Source organism: Myotis myotis, unplaced genomic scaffold (genome assembly GCF_014108235.1).
Source record: "Myotis myotis isolate mMyoMyo1 unplaced genomic scaffold, mMyoMyo1.p scaffold_m19_p_17, whole genome shotgun sequence".
NCBI lineage: Eukaryota > Metazoa > Chordata > Mammalia > Chiroptera > Vespertilionidae > Myotis > Myotis myotis.
The window spans coordinates 33,217,344-33,236,990 of NW_023416321.1; the positions used below are offsets into that span (position 1 = coordinate 33,217,344).

The 19,647-nt window shown below is 38.9% G+C and overlaps 1 protein-coding gene and 1 non-coding gene across 2 annotated transcripts in view; both read left to right on the forward strand.

Annotated features, from left to right (window-relative positions):
* EFCAB5 (EF-hand calcium binding domain 5) overlaps window positions 1-19,647 on the forward strand; it is a 92,624-nt gene that overhangs the window by 30,426 nt on the left and 42,551 nt on the right. The window contains 4 exon segments of the mRNA XM_036339720.1: window positions 1,916-2,072; window positions 9,276-9,345; window positions 12,884-12,948; window positions 19,139-19,294. Coding sequence (XP_036195613.1) covers window positions 1,916-2,072; window positions 9,276-9,345; window positions 12,884-12,948; window positions 19,139-19,294 — 448 coding nt within the window.
* On the forward strand, window positions 14,906-15,014 carry LOC118672612. The gene has a single exon (XR_004973154.1). It is a non-coding gene; the product is annotated as a U6 spliceosomal RNA (small nuclear RNA).

Consider the following 19,647-nt stretch of genomic DNA (forward strand, 5'->3'; position numbering starts at 1 on the left):
GTAATCTCCTCTGCCTGTTATCATTCTTCTTCCTCTTTAGCTATCTTACCAATCCTTTAAAGTTCAGCTTAGTTCAAATACTATGTCATTTTTAATTAATTTACCTATTCTAATCTTGCTCTCATTACGTAAGTTTGTAAGTTTTTTGTGTTATTTTTCTTGTGCTTGTTTTGTTTTTTACATACACAAGATTATTAATTTTGGGTAATTGACAGAAACCCAATTTTGTTAATCCCTTTTTGTGTTGCAGTATCAATACACCTAAGGATCTGGAGACACCCAGTACTTATTACACAATATTGTTTACTTAACTGTTCTGCATTGTACCCTAAGCTTTATAATAGCAAAATCATAGTAGGAGCTCAATACATGTTTGTCTTTGAGTGAATAAATGACTGACTTAGGGAGTAAATGAGGAAAAGCTAGAAGAAAGACACAGAATAGAGAGTCAGGCAGAAAAGAAGACAGAAATTTAGGAGAATGCTTTATAGAGAGGGGAAAGAGAGAGAAGTGGAGAGAGGGAAGCAGAGAAAGAGACAGATAAAGTAGCAGAGGGGGAAAGAGAAGTGGAGGAGCAGGAGAGCCAGCAGAGGAAAGGACGGGGGCTCTGAGATAAGTGGTAGAGGTTTGGCTGCTTAGCAGTTGTATCACAGGAACTTAGCACTTCCTTTAAAATACTAATGAATCTTCCAGCACTTTTAAATCATTACAGAACCTTCTACACTATTAAACCACATTGAAATTTTGGGTTTCAAACCTCAAAGTTTATTTTTGAAGGCTTATTTTCCTAGAGAATTTTGAAGATCTTATCTGGGCACAAAGAAATTACTTAGATTTTAGGGGTTGTTTTTTTGTTTTGTTTTGTCTTGTTTTTTAGTATTAGGGGTATCCAAATGACCAGTTCTCTCTGAAAAGTCTTTTGCCTTTTAAAGTATACCAGATTACCTTAGTCTTTCTTCTTTAAAAGATGAAGACCTGCCTCAAACATTATTGCAAAACTGTACTTGAAACCAACACCTATTTTTATTATTTTGAACTATTTTGGTATTTCAATCAAAACCAATTTGGGGGTTTTGAAGTCCTAGTCAGGATGATGAACATAGGAACAATTAAAATCACGCCGAAACCGGTTTGGCTCAGTGGATAGAGCGTCGGCCTGCGGACTGAAGGGTCCCGGGTTCGATTCCGGTCAAGGGCATGTACCTGGATTGCGGGCACATCCCCGGTGGGAGATGTGCAGGAGGCAGCTGATCGATGTTTCTAACTCTCTATCTCTCTCCCTTTCTCTCTGTAAAAAATCAATAAAATATATTAAAAAAAAATAAATAAAATCACAATGCTTCCCCCATTTTCTACCTGGGTAATACCGCTCTGTCTGAAAACAAGGATAACTATTGTGCTCAGGGGCTTTCAAAGTAACTCTGGCCAGATAAAGGAATCTGGCAACATACATTCCTAGACAGAAATCAAAAGTTTGGTCCAAGGCATCAGAATTACTTGAGATGCTTGTTGTAAATGCATCTTTCAGGCTCCCATCCTAGACCTTGAATCAGAGTCATTCCACATGATTTCTGCATCCAGGGAAAAGAGACACCCCACCACCTTAAAGCCTTAGTACATTCAACCTTGATTTTACTGTATACTGTATGTGGCAGCTTCTGGGGCTATTCTTAGTATTTCTTAAGTATAGTATTTAGTTGGGTAAAATAAGGCCTATCTCCATAAAAAGTCAAATAATAGTAGAAGACAGCCTATGATTAATGTGCTGCAGGCTTGAATCAAGGATAATTTCATGAACAAAATACAGGTTAAAAGTTTCTATGAGGCTCTGAACTCTTGTGTTCTACCATTTGAACAATCTGAATCAAATTCAATGGTCTTAACTCAACATGTCTTCTATTTCTACATCCCTCAGAGTATCCAGGATGAAGGAGAAGATTAAAGAGAAACAAGAACAAAGAGAAACCATAAGCCAAGTCAAAGTCCAGGTGGCCAACCTACGGAAACAGGCTCTGCAGGAGCAGTTCAATGAATGGATTCTAGACCCTAAGGGAACGATTCCTATGAGAGTGGTAAGAAAGGGGGTGTCTGTGAAGAGTAGGTGGGTTAGGAAATAAGAAGGTAATACTGAGTGGAGTACTAAAATCCTCCCTCTAAATTTTCAGTCCTGCTGACGTAAGTCAATTCATGACACTAGTCCATGAGAGTAGATTTCTTTATTTTTTTTTAATTAAATCTTTATTGTTCAGATTATTACATTTGTTCCTCTTTTTCCCCCCCATAACTCCCCTCCTCCCAGTTCCCGCCCCACCCTCCACCATCACTCCCCACCCACTGTCCTCATCCATAGGTGCACCATTTTTGTCCAGTCTCTTCCCGCATCTCCCACACCCCTTTCCCCCCCAAGAATAGTCAGTCCATTCCCTTTCTATGTCCCTGATTCTATTATAATCACCAGTTCATTCTGTTCATCAGATTATTTATTCACCTGATTCTTAGATTCACTTGTTGATAGATGCATATTTGTTGTTCATAATTTGTATCTTTACCTTTTTCTTCCTCTTCCTCTTCTTAAAGGATACCTTTCAGCATTTCATATAATCCTGGTTTGGTGGTGATGAACTCCTTTAGCTTTTCCTTATCTGTGAAGCTCTTTATCTGACCTTCAATTCTGAATGATAGCTTTGCTGGATAAAGTAATCTTGGTTGTAGGTTCTTGGTATTCATCACTTTGAATATTTCTTGCCACTCCCTTCTGGCCTGCAAAGTTTCTGTTGAGAAATCAGCTGACAGTCGTATGGGTATTCCCTTGTAGGTAACTGAGTTTCTTTCTCTTGCTGCTTTTAAGATTCTCTCTTTGTCTTTTGCTCTTGGCATTTTAATTATGATGTGTCTTGGTGTGGTCCTCTTTGGATTCCTTTTGTTTGGGGTTCTCCGCGCTTCTTGGACCTGTAAGTCCATTTCTTTCACCAGGTGGGGGAAGTTTTCTGTCATTATTTCTTCAAATAGGTTTTCAATATCTTGCTCTCTCTCATCTTCTGGCACCCCTATAATTCTGATGTTGGTACGCTTGAAGCTGTCCCAGAGGCTCCTTACACTATCCTCGCATTTTTGGATTCTTTTTTCATTCCACCCCTCCGGATGGGTGTTTTTTGCTTCCTCGCATTTCAAATCATTGACTTGATTCTTGCGCTCCTCTGGTCTGCTGTCGGGAGTCTGTATAATATTCGTTATTTCAGTCCGTGTATGCTTAATTTCTAGTTGGTTCCCCATCATAACATCGAGGGTCTCATTAGTTTTCTTGTAGATCTCATTAAGTTTATCAGCGGCTTCTAAACAGTTCTTGAGAGACCTTAAAAGTGTGGTTCTGAACTCTATATCTTCCATTGACAATTTTGTCCTGTTTCTTTGTCTCCGCATTTTGTTATGCTTCCTTGGTGCACCCCCTAGTGGTCTTTGTGCGCAGTCTTGTAGTTAAGCCTTGATTGTTGTAGCTAATACCAGGGAGGGTTTGACCTCCAGGCCAAGTGGCTGTGAGAATCAGCTGTGTCTGCAGTGAGAGAACTTCTGTCCTCTAGGGAGGTGCTAATCTAGCCTTTGCCTGAGGCTATCTGGCAAATGCCTCTGTGCAGGGCTTGGGCGGGGCGGGTCGCACAGGATCAACAGGGTGGGCCGGAGAGAGCAGTTATGGCGGCTCTCAGTCCTGTCCCCAGGGGCTCTGCCTCTCTGAGTCCCAGCGACCACTGCAACCCTCGGAGAGAAAGCTGCACTCCCTCTGACCGAGGCCAGACAGTCCCGCTTCTCCTGTTTGAGTCTGGGTCCCTAAAGACTCGCCCGGATCTGGAGCTCAGAGTCTGCGACTCCCTCCCGATTGAAAACGCCAACCGCGCCCTCCGCTGCCAGCCCGCTCCGTGCACTCCGCACCTCAGAATTTGACTTCAGCACTGCGCCTCCTCTGAGTGTCCGTGTGCGTTTCTCTTTCCTCCTAGTTGTAGGACTTCCACTCAGCCAGCGTTCCTGTGGTTCTGGGTGATGTCTGTTCTGTCTTTTAGTTTCACCTTTGAAGTAGTTGTTCAAGGCAGCAAACTCTGGTGTTAACCTATGCTGCCATCTTGGTTCTCCCAGTTTCTCCATGAGAGTAGATTTCTTTAATTTTCTCTTGAGTGTTTTTAAAAATTTTAGCTAGAGTTCTAAAAATACATTGACTCTGGCTGAGGTTCCTAAAATCTTCATTACAGTCAGGCATAGCTTCCATTTGTTTTTTTGTATATATGTAACTAATTACTTCTGTGGGCTAAGAGACTATCTTAGCTCCAGATGACATCTGTACTCTAAGAGTTAAATATTTTCTTTTAGGTATGTATATACAGATATGAGAATACTTACTGGTTAAATAAAATGATAAGCATATTTTTGGTTTAAAGTGAATTTTTTATTGGATTTATTGGGGTGATATTGGTTAATAAATTTATATAGATTTCAGGTGTACAGTTCTATAATACATGTATATTATATTGTGTGTTCACCACCCCAAGTCTCCTTCCATCACCATTTATTTATCTCCCTTTTCCCTCTAGTAATCACCATAGTGTTGTCTGTGTCTATGAGTTGTTTTGTTTTGTTTTTTTTATATTTTCTTTATTGATTTCAGAGAGGAAGGGAGAGGGAGAGAGACAGAAACATCAAGGATGATAATCATTGATCTGCTGCCTCCTACACAGACCCACTGGAGGTGGAGCCTGAAACCTTGAATTGAATCTTGACCTCCTGGTTCATAGGTCAATGCTCAATCACTGAACCACACCAGCTTGGCTGGCTGAACAAGTTTTTAAAAAAATTATTATTAATCCCTTCACCTTTTTCATCCAGCCTCTCTACCACTACCCCCCACAGTGAATTATTAAAAAATAGACGAAGGAAGATAAGCCCAAGACTGAGAGAAAATATTTGCAAAAGATATATCTGATAAAGGACTATTATCTAAAATATACAAAGAACTCTTAAAACTCAACAATAAGAAAACAAACAATCTATTAAAAATGGGTAAAAGACCTAAACTGACAATTCCCCAGAGATATCCAGATGGCAGATAAGCATATTAAAAAATGCTCCACAGCTCTAGCCAGTTTGGCTCAGTGAATAGAACGCTGGTCCATGGATTGAAAGGTCCTAAGATCAATTCTGATCAAGGACACGTACCGCTGGGGATCGAGCCTGATCCCAGGTGCTAGGCAGGGCTAGTGTGGGAGGCAACCAATTGATGTGTCTTTTTCACTGTCTCCCACCCTTCCTTCCACTCTCGCTAAAAATCAGTGGAAAAATATCCTCGGGTGAGGATTAACAACAAAAAAGATGCTCCACATGTTATCAGGGAAATGCAAAGTAAAACAACAATAAGGCCCAGCCAGCGTGGCTCAGTGGTTGAGTGTTGACTTATGAACCAGGAGGTCAGGGTTTGATTCCCAGTCAGGCCATATGCCCGGGTTGCAGGCTCTATCCCCAGTGGAAGGTATTCAGGAGACAGCCAATCAATGATTCTTTCTCATCATAGATGTTTCTATCTCTCCCTTTCACTTCCTCTCTGAAATCAATAAACATATATTTAAAACAAACAAAAAACCAATGAGATACCACTACTCACCTATCAGAATGCTCAAATTCAAGAATACTGAGAACACTAAATACTGACAAAGACGTGCAGCTATAGGAACTTTCATTCATTGTTGTGGAAATGCAAAATGCTACAGCCACTTTGGAAGACAGTTTGGCAGTTTCTTAGAAAACTGAACATAATCTTACCATATGATGCAGCCATCATATTCCTTGGTATATACCCAAAGGAGTTAAAAACTTATGTCCATGCAAAAATATGCACATAGTTGATTACAGCAGCTTTATGTATAATTGCCAAATTTTGGGAGCAACCAAGATGTCCTTTAGTAGGTGAGTGGATAAATAAACTGTGGTATATCCACAAAATGGAATGTTATTCAGTACTAGAAAGAAATGAGCTATTACACCATGAAAGACATGGAGTAACCTTAAATGCATATTATTAGCTGAAAGAAGCCAACCTGAAAAGGCTACAAAACTGTATGATTCCAACTCTATGACAGTCTGGAAAAGTTAAAACTGCAGGGGTAGTAAAAAGATCAGTTTCCAGGAGTGAGAGGGGGAGAGAGGGGTAAATAGGCAGAGCACAGAGGGTTTATAGGGTGGTAAAACAATTCTGTATGATGCCATAATGATGGGTACATGTCATTATACATTTGTCAAAACCCATATAATGTACAACACCAAGAATGATCACAAATGTAAATGAAGAACTTAGGGTTATGATGTTTTCAATGAGGGTTTATTGATTGTAACAAATGGACCACTGTGGTAGGGGATGTTGATAATGAGGGAAGATGTATACTATGTGGTAGCAGGCAGAGAGTATATGGGACTTCTCTATACTTTTTGCTCAATTGTTATGAACCTACAAATGCTCTAAAGAATAAAGTCTACTTTTAGGAGAAACCAAGATGGCGGCATAGGTAAACACTGAAAATTGCTGCCTCGCACAACCACTTCAAAAATACAACTAAAAGAAAAAACGGGCATCATCCAGAGCCACAGGAAGGCTGGCTGAGTGGAAATTCTACAACTAGAAGGAAAGAGAAAAGCACACTGAGACTCAGAGGAGGTGCGGAAGTAAAGTGCATAGGTACGGAGGCACACGTGGAAAGGGCTGGCAACTGAGGACACGGTTGTCTTTTTCAATCGGGAGGGAGTCTCAAGCTCCTGACTGCTCTGAACTCCAGTTCCGGGTGAGTCTCTGGGGACCCAGACTCATAATACAGGGAGAAACTGGATTGTTTGGCATCGGTCGGAACTGGAGGGCAGCTTTCTCTCAGAGGTGCTTGCAGCGATTATGGGGACACTGAGACACAGCCTCATGGGGTAGGACTGAGGAGCAGCCATAGCTGCTTGCTCCGCCCTGTTGATTCCCTGAGACCCGGCCCCAGCCAAGCTGTGAGCAGAAGCTTTTGAATAAGAAAGGCCCTGGCCCTTTGCAATCTGAAAATTACCTAACAAATTGCAGCTGGGTCAGAAAGACCCAGAACTTCAAAGAGAAGGCCCAAGGCCACACAGCAGCTTGCACTGCTTCACAGCTGGGCTTCATCTGGGCACCCCCAAACCTCAAACAAAGAAGAGGAATTTGCAGATCTCTCCATAGCTCCTGCTGGGTAGCCTCAGGCAGAGGCTAAATTAGCACCTCCTTGGAGATCCAAGAGCCAGTGTACCCAGTGGTCAGAGTGGGACCATCCAGATTACAACTCCTCAGATCCATAAGGGACACACTCAGGAGGCAGACTCAGTGAGCACCAAAGCCCCAACTGAAGCAAGTCTTGCCCCAGAAGAGTGTCTCCAGCACAGAAGTTCTCCCACTGCAGACACAGCTGATTCTCACAGCCAATTGGCCTGGAGGTCAATTTCTCCCAGTGATACCTACAACAATCAAGACTTAACTACAACAAGACTGTGCACAAAGCCCACAAAGGGGTGCACCAAGAGTGTCCACCTCAGATAATTGGGGAGGCTGAGCCACTGGGCCCCATAGGACACCTAGCACAGAAAGCCACTCCATCAACACAGGGAAGCATAAAAAATGTGGAGACAAAGACACAGGTCACAAATGACAGAAATGGAGGAAAGCAAACGACTGGATATAGAGTTCAAAACCACAGTTATAAGGTTTTTCAAGAATTTTCTAGAAACCACTGATAAATTTAGTGAGACTCTCAAGAAATCTAGTGAGACCCTCAAGGTTATGAAAAAGGACCAACTAGAAATTAAGCATACACTGACTGAAATAAAGAATATTATACAGAGTTCCAACAGCAGACTAGAGGATTGCAAGAATCAAGTCAAAGATTTGAAATACGAAGAAGCAAAAAACACCCAACCAGAAAAACAAAAAGAAAAAAGAATCCAAAAATATGAAGATAGTGTAAGGAGCCTCTAGGGCAACTTCAAGCGTACCAACATCCGAATTATAGGGGTGCCAGAAGAAGAGAGAGAGAAAGATATTGAAAACCTATTTGAAGAAATAATGACAGAAAACTTCCCCTACCTGGTGAAAGAAATAGACTTACAAGTCCAGGAAGCACAGAGAACCCCAAACAAAAGGAATCCAAAGAGGACCACACCAAGACACATCATAATTAAAATGCCAAGAGCAAAAGACAAAGAGAGAATCTTAAAAGCAGCAAGAGAAAAACAGTCAGTTACCTACAAGGGAGTACCCATACGACTGTCAGCTGATTTCTCAACAGAAACTATACAGGCCAGAAGGGAGTGGCAAGAAATATTCATAGTGATGAACAGCAAGAACCTACAACCAAGATTACTTTACCCAGCAAAGCTATCATTCAGAATTGAAGGTCAGATAAAGAGCTTCCCAGATAAGGAAAAGCTAAAGGAGTTCATCACCACCAAACCAGTATTATATGAAATGCTGAAAGGTATCCTTTGAGAAAGAAGAAGAAAAAGGTAAAGATACAAATTGTGAACAACAAATACACATCTATCAACAAGTGAATCTAAAAATCAAGTGAATAAATATTTCTGATAAACAGAATAAACTGGTGAATATAATAGAATCAGGGGAGTGGACTGACTATTCTTGGGGGGGGAAGGAGTGTGAGGAGTGCGGGAAGAGACTGGACAAAAATCGTACACCTATGGATGAGGACAGTGGGGGAGGGGGTAAGGGCAGAGGCTGGGGTGGGAACCGGGTGGAGGGGAGCTATGGGGGGGAAAAAGAGGAACAACGGTAATAATCTGAACAATAAAGATTTAGTTTAAAAAAATAAAAATAAGTAAATAAAAGAGAAAAAAGAATAAAGTCTACTTTTAATAAATGGACCAAGAAGAAGTCTAAAATTTTTTGTGTGTAATTGAAGAAAGAGAAATTTTAGAGGATTCTTTGGATTGCCAAATTGTTTGCCAAAGGTGCCTTAGCTCCATCATCCCCCATATCTAAGGGTTGATAGAAATGGCCCTGGAAAGGGCAAAATGGGATTGTCCTCAGCATCCTAATTTTTACACAAAAAGGATGGGAATCATTGAGTACATATATGTGAACTCATTTTACATATCTATAAACTAAGTGTTAATTATTACTATTCCTGTCCCTGGGTTTAAACTGAAAAATTACAGATGGCTTTAGTCTAAAATACTAAGTATATGGTAATTAAGAAGTAATACATGATCTTTTTGATTTATAGATTCAGAATGCTCTTCATGATTTTTTTCAAAATCCAGATTTCAAGCTTGGTAAGCATGCCAATTACTACAGTATTTATGTTTTTTCCTCTTTTGGGGGAAGGGAAGGGATGCTGAATTAAGATGAAGAGTCAATATTGAGATGGATATTATTCAAAGCTCTTACAGAAGTATTTGATCTTTTTTCTGCTCTTTCAATTTTTTTTTTTTAAATCCTCACCTGAGGATATTTTTCCATTGATTTTTAGAGAGAGTGTAAGAGAGAGGGAAAGATAGAGAGGAATATCGATGTGAGAGAAACACATCGATTGGTTGCCTCCTGCACAAGCCCCAACCAGGGCCCAGGCCAGGGAGGAGCCTGCAACCGAGGTATGTGCCCTTGACTGGAATCAAACCTGCAACCCTTCAGTTGCAGGCTGGTGCTCTATCAACTGAGCCAAACTGGCTAGGGCTTTTTTTCTCTTTCCAGATGGAGAATGTAGAAAAGCAGAGAAGCAATCAGTGATTTTCAATTCTTTTAGTCCAGTGCCCCATTTTATTACAAATATTCTGTAATACCCCTTTAATTATCCTGTCAAATTCCTAGAAAACATTACTTACATACACAGAATTTTTAAAAAAAGATACGTCATAAATGTGATACAAAGAAATAAAAGATATAAAAATTATATGCACTGTATTTCAATACATAAGTGCTAGGTTATAACTTCATTATAAGATATAACAGAGTAGTAACATTTGTACCTCCTTATAATTAATGTTTACATGTAAGAAAAGTAGCCCGGCCAGCACTGCTCAGTGGCAAGCGTCGACCTATGAACCAGGAGGTCACAGGTTGGTTCCCGGTCAGGCACATGCCCGGGTTGTGGGCTCAACTGGGCGTGCAGAAGGCAGCCAATGATTCTCTCTCATAATTGATGTTTCTATCTCTCTTTCTCTCTCTCTTTCCCTTCTCTCTGAAATCAATAAAAATATATATTAAAAATAAATAAATATAAGAAAAGTAAAAATTATATCCAATCAACCATTTCTTTGTATTTGAAATTTTGAAATAGGGGCCAAATGAATGTACTTGTATACATTCCATGGGTAGTAGAATGGGAGAGCTATAAAACGCAGACTGACAGGTGTGTTATATTGGAATTCAGATACAATGTATGATATTACCTCCCATTACATAATTTTCTGAATAGTGAATAGCTCTTGGCAAAATTCCAGAATGAAGCAGAGTATACTAGCAATCCTCTCTCAAATTTTCACAGTAGTTACGTTCTTTAAAAATTCAACAGCAAATATATGTTCTGTGTTTATATGCAGTAAAATGGAGTTAGGTTCTAGACTTCAAATAATTCTAAGCAGAATTTTCACCTACTTGCATTTCTAGCAGGAGGGAGGGAGTCTTTTCTTTGCAGGAATTGCAGGAGTTCTGCCCCTACTCCTGCTCCTCATCATTGTATCAACAAAAACTCACCTACACATTTCCTCCATGCTCACTGGGGAGGAAGGAGACAGTACTATACCTATGGAATTTTTTAAAATCTTTTTTATTGATTTCAGAGAGGAAGGGAGGGGGAGAGAGAAACATCAATGATAAGAGAGAATAAATGATTGGCTGCCTCCTGCACGCCCCCTACTGGGGGTCAAGCCCACAACCCAGACATGTGCCCTTGAACCCAGGACCCTTCAGTCTGCAGGCTGACACTCTATCCACTGAGCCAAACCAGCTAGGGCTACACCTATGGATTTTGATGCTTTTGCTTTCAGAAAGGTATCCTTATATGAGTTTGTGTCCTGAAATTTACATAATTTATAGCCAATTGATTGATTTTTGACCACTTTATTACATTAATAACAATAGATTGTCTGACATCTGTTCATACTTTTTAAAACAAAATATGCTTTACAACCTCCCAATCACTGTTCCCCAAACATGATTTGGACGTTGTTTACAGCCTTTTCTCTTTCTACCTTTTCATCCTATCCAAAAACTATAATTATTCAGTCAGCACAACCTCAAGTCCCCTTTCAAAAAAAATTTAAATGACTAGTTTTATTTAGCTGGTTTTTGAAGGGGCACAAAAGGAACGAGTTAAGAGAGCTGTATTTGAGATTGTGATAAAATTAGAGAAATTTAGAACGCTCTATTGGCATTGATGGTTTCGTCTCTCACCTCCTATACTACATAGTATTAATTTTCTGTGCCATTTATTCATTCAATATTTACTGAGTCCTCACTTAGTTCCAGATACTATGATGGGGTAGAGAATACCAAGAGGACTAAGATATGTCCCCACTGCCCTTAAATTGCTTGCTCTAAGTCCAGCCAGGGGACTGACACATATACTTAATAACAACTGTTACTAGTAGAAATCTGTCTGGCTTGTGTAATATTCCAGAGCTTGTGGGAAGATCTGGGATGGAGATAGCAGCATTTAATGCATAAGCTTTACTAAAGCATATACAGTCCTTTTATGATAATAACTGAGATATATATATGCCTAATATGCAAAGTGTCCCCTTGGGAGTTTAACCAACTGGGAGTTTGATCGCTTGCTATGACATGTGCTGACCACCAGGGAGTGGTGCGGAATGAAAGAAGGCCCTGTCAGGCAGCTGGCAGCTGGGGAAGGAAGGCCCCAGCTGGCAGCTGGCAGCTGCTAGGGACCCTACTCATGTATGAATTTCATGCACTGGGCCTCTAGTCTTATAATAAGCAGTTAAACAATCAATAGTGACTAAAGAATATTTTTATGCATCAGCCCATGATTGGCAGGAGGAACTACTGTTAGAAGTAGGAGAGGAAGCCAGTGTATTAATTTTTTCACCTTAAGCTTTCACACAATTTTCACTTTTGTGTCTTGGTAAGGTCAATAAAGATCACATAATTGTCACATTAAAGGGAAGTTTAAAAAATCTTTATTCAAACTAACCGCTACATTCACCATTATTTAGCACTCTGTTATTCATGAAAATTTTTTTCTTTGCTTTTGTGATATTATTCTCTCTTGATTTTTACATCTATCTGTGATCACCCTTTAGCCGATGTTTCTGGTTCTTCTTTTCTTTGCTTTAAATGTTGTTTTCCAGAGTTTCTTTTTTGGCTTTATTATCACTTTACACATTATACACACTTTTCTTATTCAAACCCATGACTTCTGTTAATGACTCTCATCCATGTTTCCATCCCAAACCTTCCCCCTGAGTTCCAGATTCTATTTGAAAAGATTTGCAAGGTAAGTGGTTAAGTGAAAAAAGCAAGTTGCAGATCAATATGATCATATTTATATACAGAAAACAAAAGATATGTGTATGTGTAGTCTTTTATACTATCAGTGTGCATATTTGTTTCTGCTTTATTTCAACCTGGTCATTAAAAAGGTCGGCACATTCTTTTCAGTTTTGGGGTTGTTTGGTTAAATAAAATAATAATTTTATAGTAATTGGAATGTTACCCAACTATATATCTTTTACTTTATTGCAAATATTGATGAACATTAATTAAGAAATACTTTTATGTTTTTCTTTTAAAGCACTATGATATGAATAAAAAATATGAATGTATTGTAACCACACTAACTAGCAAATAACCTTTATTCCATAATAGAAACAGTTTGCAAACAGTTGGATATTGCTGACTCAATGGAGCAAAGATTGAACAAAATGGAATTTATAGAAGTAAGAAGTTATAGTATTCATTATTTGACTCAAATTATTTTGCCAGTTTTGGTGAATGTCACATATACATTAACTTAGAATTAAATTAAATGGAAACATAATAACTTGTGTTATTGATTCTAAGATGCACATTTTGAATATTTTAATGCCTCTGAAATTATGGTTATGTCTTATAATCAAAGGCATCTTACAATTTCTTTCAATCAGTGGTATTCATGATGTGAAAGTGTGAAAAATTCCATTGACACCTTTGGGTAAGATAAAGAAAAACCATCTTCTTGTATTCAGTGAAATCTGGTTGTACAAATAACAATGAGATCTAAAACTTACCTATGGGCCAGGCACATTTTTTAAAATTAGGAGAACTACTTATTATCAGAGCAATGTGGTAAAAATGAACACCTGGTCTTCCCAATTGGCAGAGAGGGAAGTCTTCTTTAGCAATGTCTGTTAAAATGTAACTTCTCTGATTCTTCCATGTTTTTGGAGACCTCTTCATATTTCATATTTACTTAATTCTAAGATAACTTTTCTTTTTGCACTTCTAAAATCAAAATTCATCTTACAGGTGATGGAGATGTCTATGGCCTTGGTGATGATGATTTTGGTTTATATTTATTTTCCATAAGAGGGAAAACACTTTATTTTGAGGTATGGTTGACATGTAAAAAGCTGTACATATTTACATATACACACTTGAATTGAATATGTATAGCTTTTAATATGTCAACTGTACCCCAATAAAGTTTTTTAAAAGATGTATCTTATAATCAATGTAGATATTTAATAAAATAATATTTTCCTCTCTTCTCCAACCTTCCAAATCTGTTCTTAAATCAATAGTCTATCTTATAATTGGTGATTTTTTTGATAATTGAAAAAAATGCTATTTGTACTTGATAAGTAAAGACCTAATATAAAATGACAAAAAGATGGAATACTACGCTGCTGTAAAAAAGAAAGAAACTTTACCATTTGCAACAGCATGGATGGACCTGGAGAGCATTATGCTAAGCAAAATAAGCCAGTCAGCATATCACATAACTTCATTCATTTGTGGACTGTAATGAATATTATAAACTGATGAACAAAAATAGATACAGAGACAAAGAAACATTGAACAGACTGTCAAACTTCAGTGGGAAGGCAGGGGAGGAGTGGGGGATGGGGGAAAGAGATCATATAAACATAATCAATGGACATGGACACTAAGGGGGTGAGGGCATGTGTCAGGGGGTGGGGGTGGCTGTGGGGAGGTCAATGGGGGAAAAAGGAGACATATGTAATACTATATATAATACTTTAAACAATAAAATAAAACTTTTAAAAGATGAAATTAAGAGAATTTTTAAAGAATATCTGATAATGAAAGTAAGCAATAAACAAACAAAACTGAGCAGATTTCAAGATTAAAAATAGTCTAGTAGAACCAAGACTTTTTTATATTTGTGTTAAAGCTTTCTATTTGTAAATTGTAAAATTAATATAAAGGTGATAGGACACTTTAAAGCTTTATGAGTTTATAGAAAATTATAATCCTATATAATAAAAGTATATGCAAATCAACCAAATGGGGGAACTACCAGTCGGCAGGGGGCGGGACTGGCAAGCAGGTGGCACCAGGCCAGCCAAGGCACATGCCAGTAGGTAGAGGGAGGGGACGGTGATGGGGGAGGGGCGGCAGTGACCAGTGGTGGCAGAGGGGCAATGGGGCGGATGGGGCCGGCTGCCATCCCCTGATGACCCACAGAAGGAGGCCTAACTGCAGCTTAGGCCCACTCCCTCAGGGAGCCGTCAGTTGGACATCCCCTGAGGGCTCCCAGACTACAAGAGGGTGCAGGCCAGGCTGAGGGACCCCACAAGTGCATGAATTTTTGTGCACTGGGCCTCTAGTAGAATATATAAAAACTAGTTGCCTGGTGCACGAAATTCATGCATATTAAAAGGGAATTAATTAGTGCTTGCTTTGGCAGCACATATACTAAAATTGGAACCATACAGAGAGAAGATTAGCATAGCCCCTGCGCAAGGATGACACACAAATTCGTGAAGCGTTCCATATTTTTTTTTTAAAAAGGGAATTAATTAGAGGAAATATTTTAATATTGCTATTTGCCCTTTCTCTATAATAGAAGTGTCAGAGATGAAAGAAAATTAGTAAAATGTAAATGAAAATCTCCCTCCTGTCAGAGTCTGGGCACGCCGCAGGACCCAGAGTCAAGTCCCCGCCCTTGAAATTGCGTGAGACCCAGACCCAGCCGGCCCCACCCTGTCAAGCCCTGCAGGGCAGGGGGCATGACCTCAGGTCCCCCAGTCTAGGCGCCAGGGCAGGGGGCAGAGCCTCAGGTCCCCTGGACGAGGCACGAGGGCGCAAGGGCGTGAGAGTGTGACAACAATTTGCATGTTAGCTCTTTATTATATAGGATACATTAGAAATATAAGGTAAATGAACAAAAATTTGACAATAATTGTGGCAATATTAAAACTGTTTTTGATAACAGCTCTATCTATAATAATAAAAGCATAATATGCTAATTAGACTGGACCTAATAATACTTGATACAAACTCATTAGCATTCTACATAATTCCTTTGTGGATATCTATTCATCTATCTATATAATTTTGTTTTAATGGGTGGGTTGGGCTATTACTATTAATTTTACTGATATTGCCTAACTTCTCTTCCTGAAATGAAAACAGCACATGTTCTGGTACTTTCATTATAGAGAAGAGCTGTTACTTCAACTAGAAACCAAGAAAGTATTTCTTATATATAAATATTTATTGAACATATTTGATTATCTAATCAATAAATTATTGAGCCATCTTATATGATATGACCTAGAAGTAATATTTGGGATAATTGGTTTTTTTTAAGGGACAGTTGCTTTTAAAAAGATTTGTTTTAAGGTTATTTTGTCAGAACTCGTTCGATGAAACGAAGAAAATGAAATAAATGGCAGGCTTAAAGTCAGTATGTTGTGCACAGGTGCCACCCAGTGGAGAAACTATGCCATGCAACTGCCCCGCTGATAGTTGGCAGTAGTTTCTGATTCAGTAAGCCGGAGTAGGGCCCCCAAATTCACATTTCTAACAAGCTCTCAGGCGATGTGGTCAAGGGATCCCACTTTAAGAGCCATTGATCTCATTGGGTTTTTCCTTCTAAATATGTAAGTCAGCTGAAAAGACTTTTATCCTATAAAGAAAACTTTCTTGGTCGATTTTTTTTAACCTAGCTCAAAAGGAAGTAAGAGCAATGGCTACAGAAAACTATTACATGAAATACCTAAGCTCTGCACACACAGCATCCTCTTTGTGACTCAGTAAGAGAGCTACTATAATACCCATTTCACAAATGAAGGAACTGGGAAGTTATTATTCATCTCAGGTTACTCAGCCAGTAAATATGGGAACTGGGATTTGAACCCAAACAGGCCCCAAATATGAGTTCTTAACTACTATTCTTACTTCCCAAGGTAGCAGATGACCTTAACTGTGCTCATTGATCCATCAACAATAATGACAATTAGGTGGTTTGGTCAGCTAAGTAAACTAAATATTTAGAAGAGCTATTTTGCTCTGCTTCAAATTTTCCTCTTTTCATCCCTAAGCCAGTTGAATAATGGTTTATGATTCATTAGCATAGATTAAAGCCTATGTACCCCTTACATAATGCATTCTAAATTTGCCTGATAATATTACTGAGGAAGTAAAATATCAACTATTCCCTTCATTTCAAAAATTGTCAGGGAAATATATCAACATAATGTTTCATTTAAACAAGCTGTCTTCGCTACTATTCTTTAACTGCATGAAACAGAAACCAACCTGAGCTAATTTAGCTGAACATGAAGTGTGCAAAATCCGAGGGCAGGAATATGATTGGCCTCATGAAGAGACTAGAACAGGGACTTGGAAAACTTTTCTCTCTGCTTTCTGATTTACCCATCTCTGTGTACAGACTTCCTTGGTATTTTCAGTTCACATGGAGTAATCTGGCCATCTACAAATTCTTAAGCTTAATTTATAGATCCAACCTCTCTCAGAGACCAACTGGCCATTCCCCACTCCAAATTCCAGAGACTGAATGGCTTTGTTTTGGTGAAGTATCCTCCCCTGGTCCAAACATGTATGGCTAAGGAAGTAGGATAATTCAGTACAAATTTGGCTACCAGTACAAATTTGGTTACTGTTGTGCTTGGGTCAGAGGAGGGAATCATTGACTGTGAATTGGGCTAAAACTTCAAGAGGAGTCCAGTCAGAAACTCTTCCAGTGTTTAATCCATTTCTCTCTATCATGAGATATTACACTCAAGTGTAGATCAAGAATGTAATGTTCTTGACCCATCAAATTAGCAAAGATCTGGAAGGCAATACACACTAATGGTGAGGCTGAGGAGAAGTAGTCACTCATCTGTTCGTGGTGGGAGCACAAAGGGTAGTTACAAGCCTGACCAACATGAAAACCTACCAAAAATACAGATGCATTTACCTTCTAAGTCAGCAATCCCACTTCCAGGAATCTATTCAACAGGCATTAAGAAAAATGGCCCAGGTCAGAGGACCTGAACAGACACCTCTCCCAAGAAGACACACAAACAGCCATCAGATATATGAAAAGATGTTCAACCTCACTAGCAATTAGGGAAATACAATTCAAAACTACAGCGAGATACCACCTCATACCTGTTGGAATAGTTATTATCAACAAGACAAGTAATAACAAGTGTTGAAAGGTTGTAGAGAAAAGGGAACTGCTAGTGGGAATGTAGACTGGTATAGCCACCGTGGAAAAGTAGTCTGGCAATTCCTCAAAAATTAGAGCTACCATTTGACCCAGCAATCCCTCTCCTGGGTATATACCTGAAGAACTCAAAAACATGTACTCGAAAAGATCTATGCACCCCTATGTTCATTGCAACATTATTGATTGTGGCCAAGACATGGAGACAACCAAGATGTCCTTCAATAGAAGATTAAATAAAGCAGATGTTGTACATATACACAATGGAATACTACTCAGCCATAAGAAAAGACAAAATAGTGCCATTTGCAACAACATGGATGGACCTTGAGAATGTTTGTTAAGTGAAATAAGTCAGGCAGAAAAAGCTAAGAACCATATTATTTCATTCACATGTGGACACAAACAGCAGTGTGGTGGTTGCCAGAGGGAAGAGGGTGGCGGTGGGTGAAAGGGGCCTAATAGATGGTGATGCAAGATGATTTGACTTTGGGTGGTGGGCACATGGTGTAATATACAGATTTTTTAACATAGAAATCCACACCTGAAACCTACATGATCCTATTAACCAATGACAACCCAGAAATTTAATAATAAAATAAATAACTATTATGAACAAAGAAAAATGGCTCAAGATCATATGAGTTTGGAATAGTGGTGGTAGAAATGTGGATTCCTCAAGATAAAACAATGTGCCCACTACATTTAAGCTGGGTCTATATAATCTCAAAACAAGTCAACCATGGACTGGTTACCCGAATACCAAATATTGATCCTTCAACTTTTATATCTGCATCATTTTCCATCTTGCTAAGAATTTAGTGTTTAAATTGAACATGATAAGAAAGGGGCATTTGTCCCTGGACTGGAAATTTATATATTTTTTTAAAATGGCCCAGTATCATAGATGTGTCAGACTCTACACTTTCAAAAAAAACAGAGAATCATAGACAAAGAATACCTTATTGCAATATCAAAACAAAACAAAACAAACAAACACTCCACCTACAATCTCCATCCCTTACACTCTAATAATTAAATGTAGTCAGTCTTGGAAAACAGACACTCTTATATGCCATACATCAAAAGAAAAGCTGCATTCAATTTTTAGAGCTAGTAATTTACAGGCAACATTCCATGACTGCTGCTATTTCAAACAGTAAGGTAAAAATTGTGTCCTATATAGTGCTGATGTGAGCTAAAGGGAAATTGCTTCCAAAATATCTAGTCCCACTGGTGTGTGGTGTTGGGGACTGTATTGATCAGCTCCCTCTGCTGCACAGCCTGTAGACTAGCACTAACATGAAATGCTTTATCTAAATGACAAGCAAATGAGATGGGGGAAATGGCAGCCATTAATTTCATGCACTTCAACTGAATCCTAAGAAAAACCCAAGGAAAGAGCACAGTTTTAAATCGATCACTTTTCCTCTTTCTCTCTGCAGTACGTCTCTTCGCACATTGCAGACTTGAAAAGTGAAATATTTGAAGAACTCCTTAAGCACCTTTGCCACAGTGCAGATGAATTCCGGGAGGTCATAAGAACGGATATGCGGAGGCAGATGTTTGTTGAACTCTTCCTGCACTGTGACAGTGGGAAGGTAGGGTAAGACCCTTAAAGCCATGTTTCTTAAACTATTTGTTATAAAGGACCAGTTTTTAGTTTGTTGTTAATGGTGATGTTTTTAATTTCCAATTTGCTGTGGAATGGTACTCAATGAAAACGGATTACTAAGCAGGGAAAAGGACATACAAAATACAACTCATATTTTTATTGTCAGGTTCAACTCTGATTTAGCATGTTACTTTCTCAAATTTGCTAGATGCTATTTTCAATTTATGTATACTTCTCACCACAGACTTGTACCAGCTTACAGACCACACGTTGCATGGCACAGCATTCCACAGCATATAACTTATCTCTAAATCTCTTTCCCATTCTTAAGAATGGTTA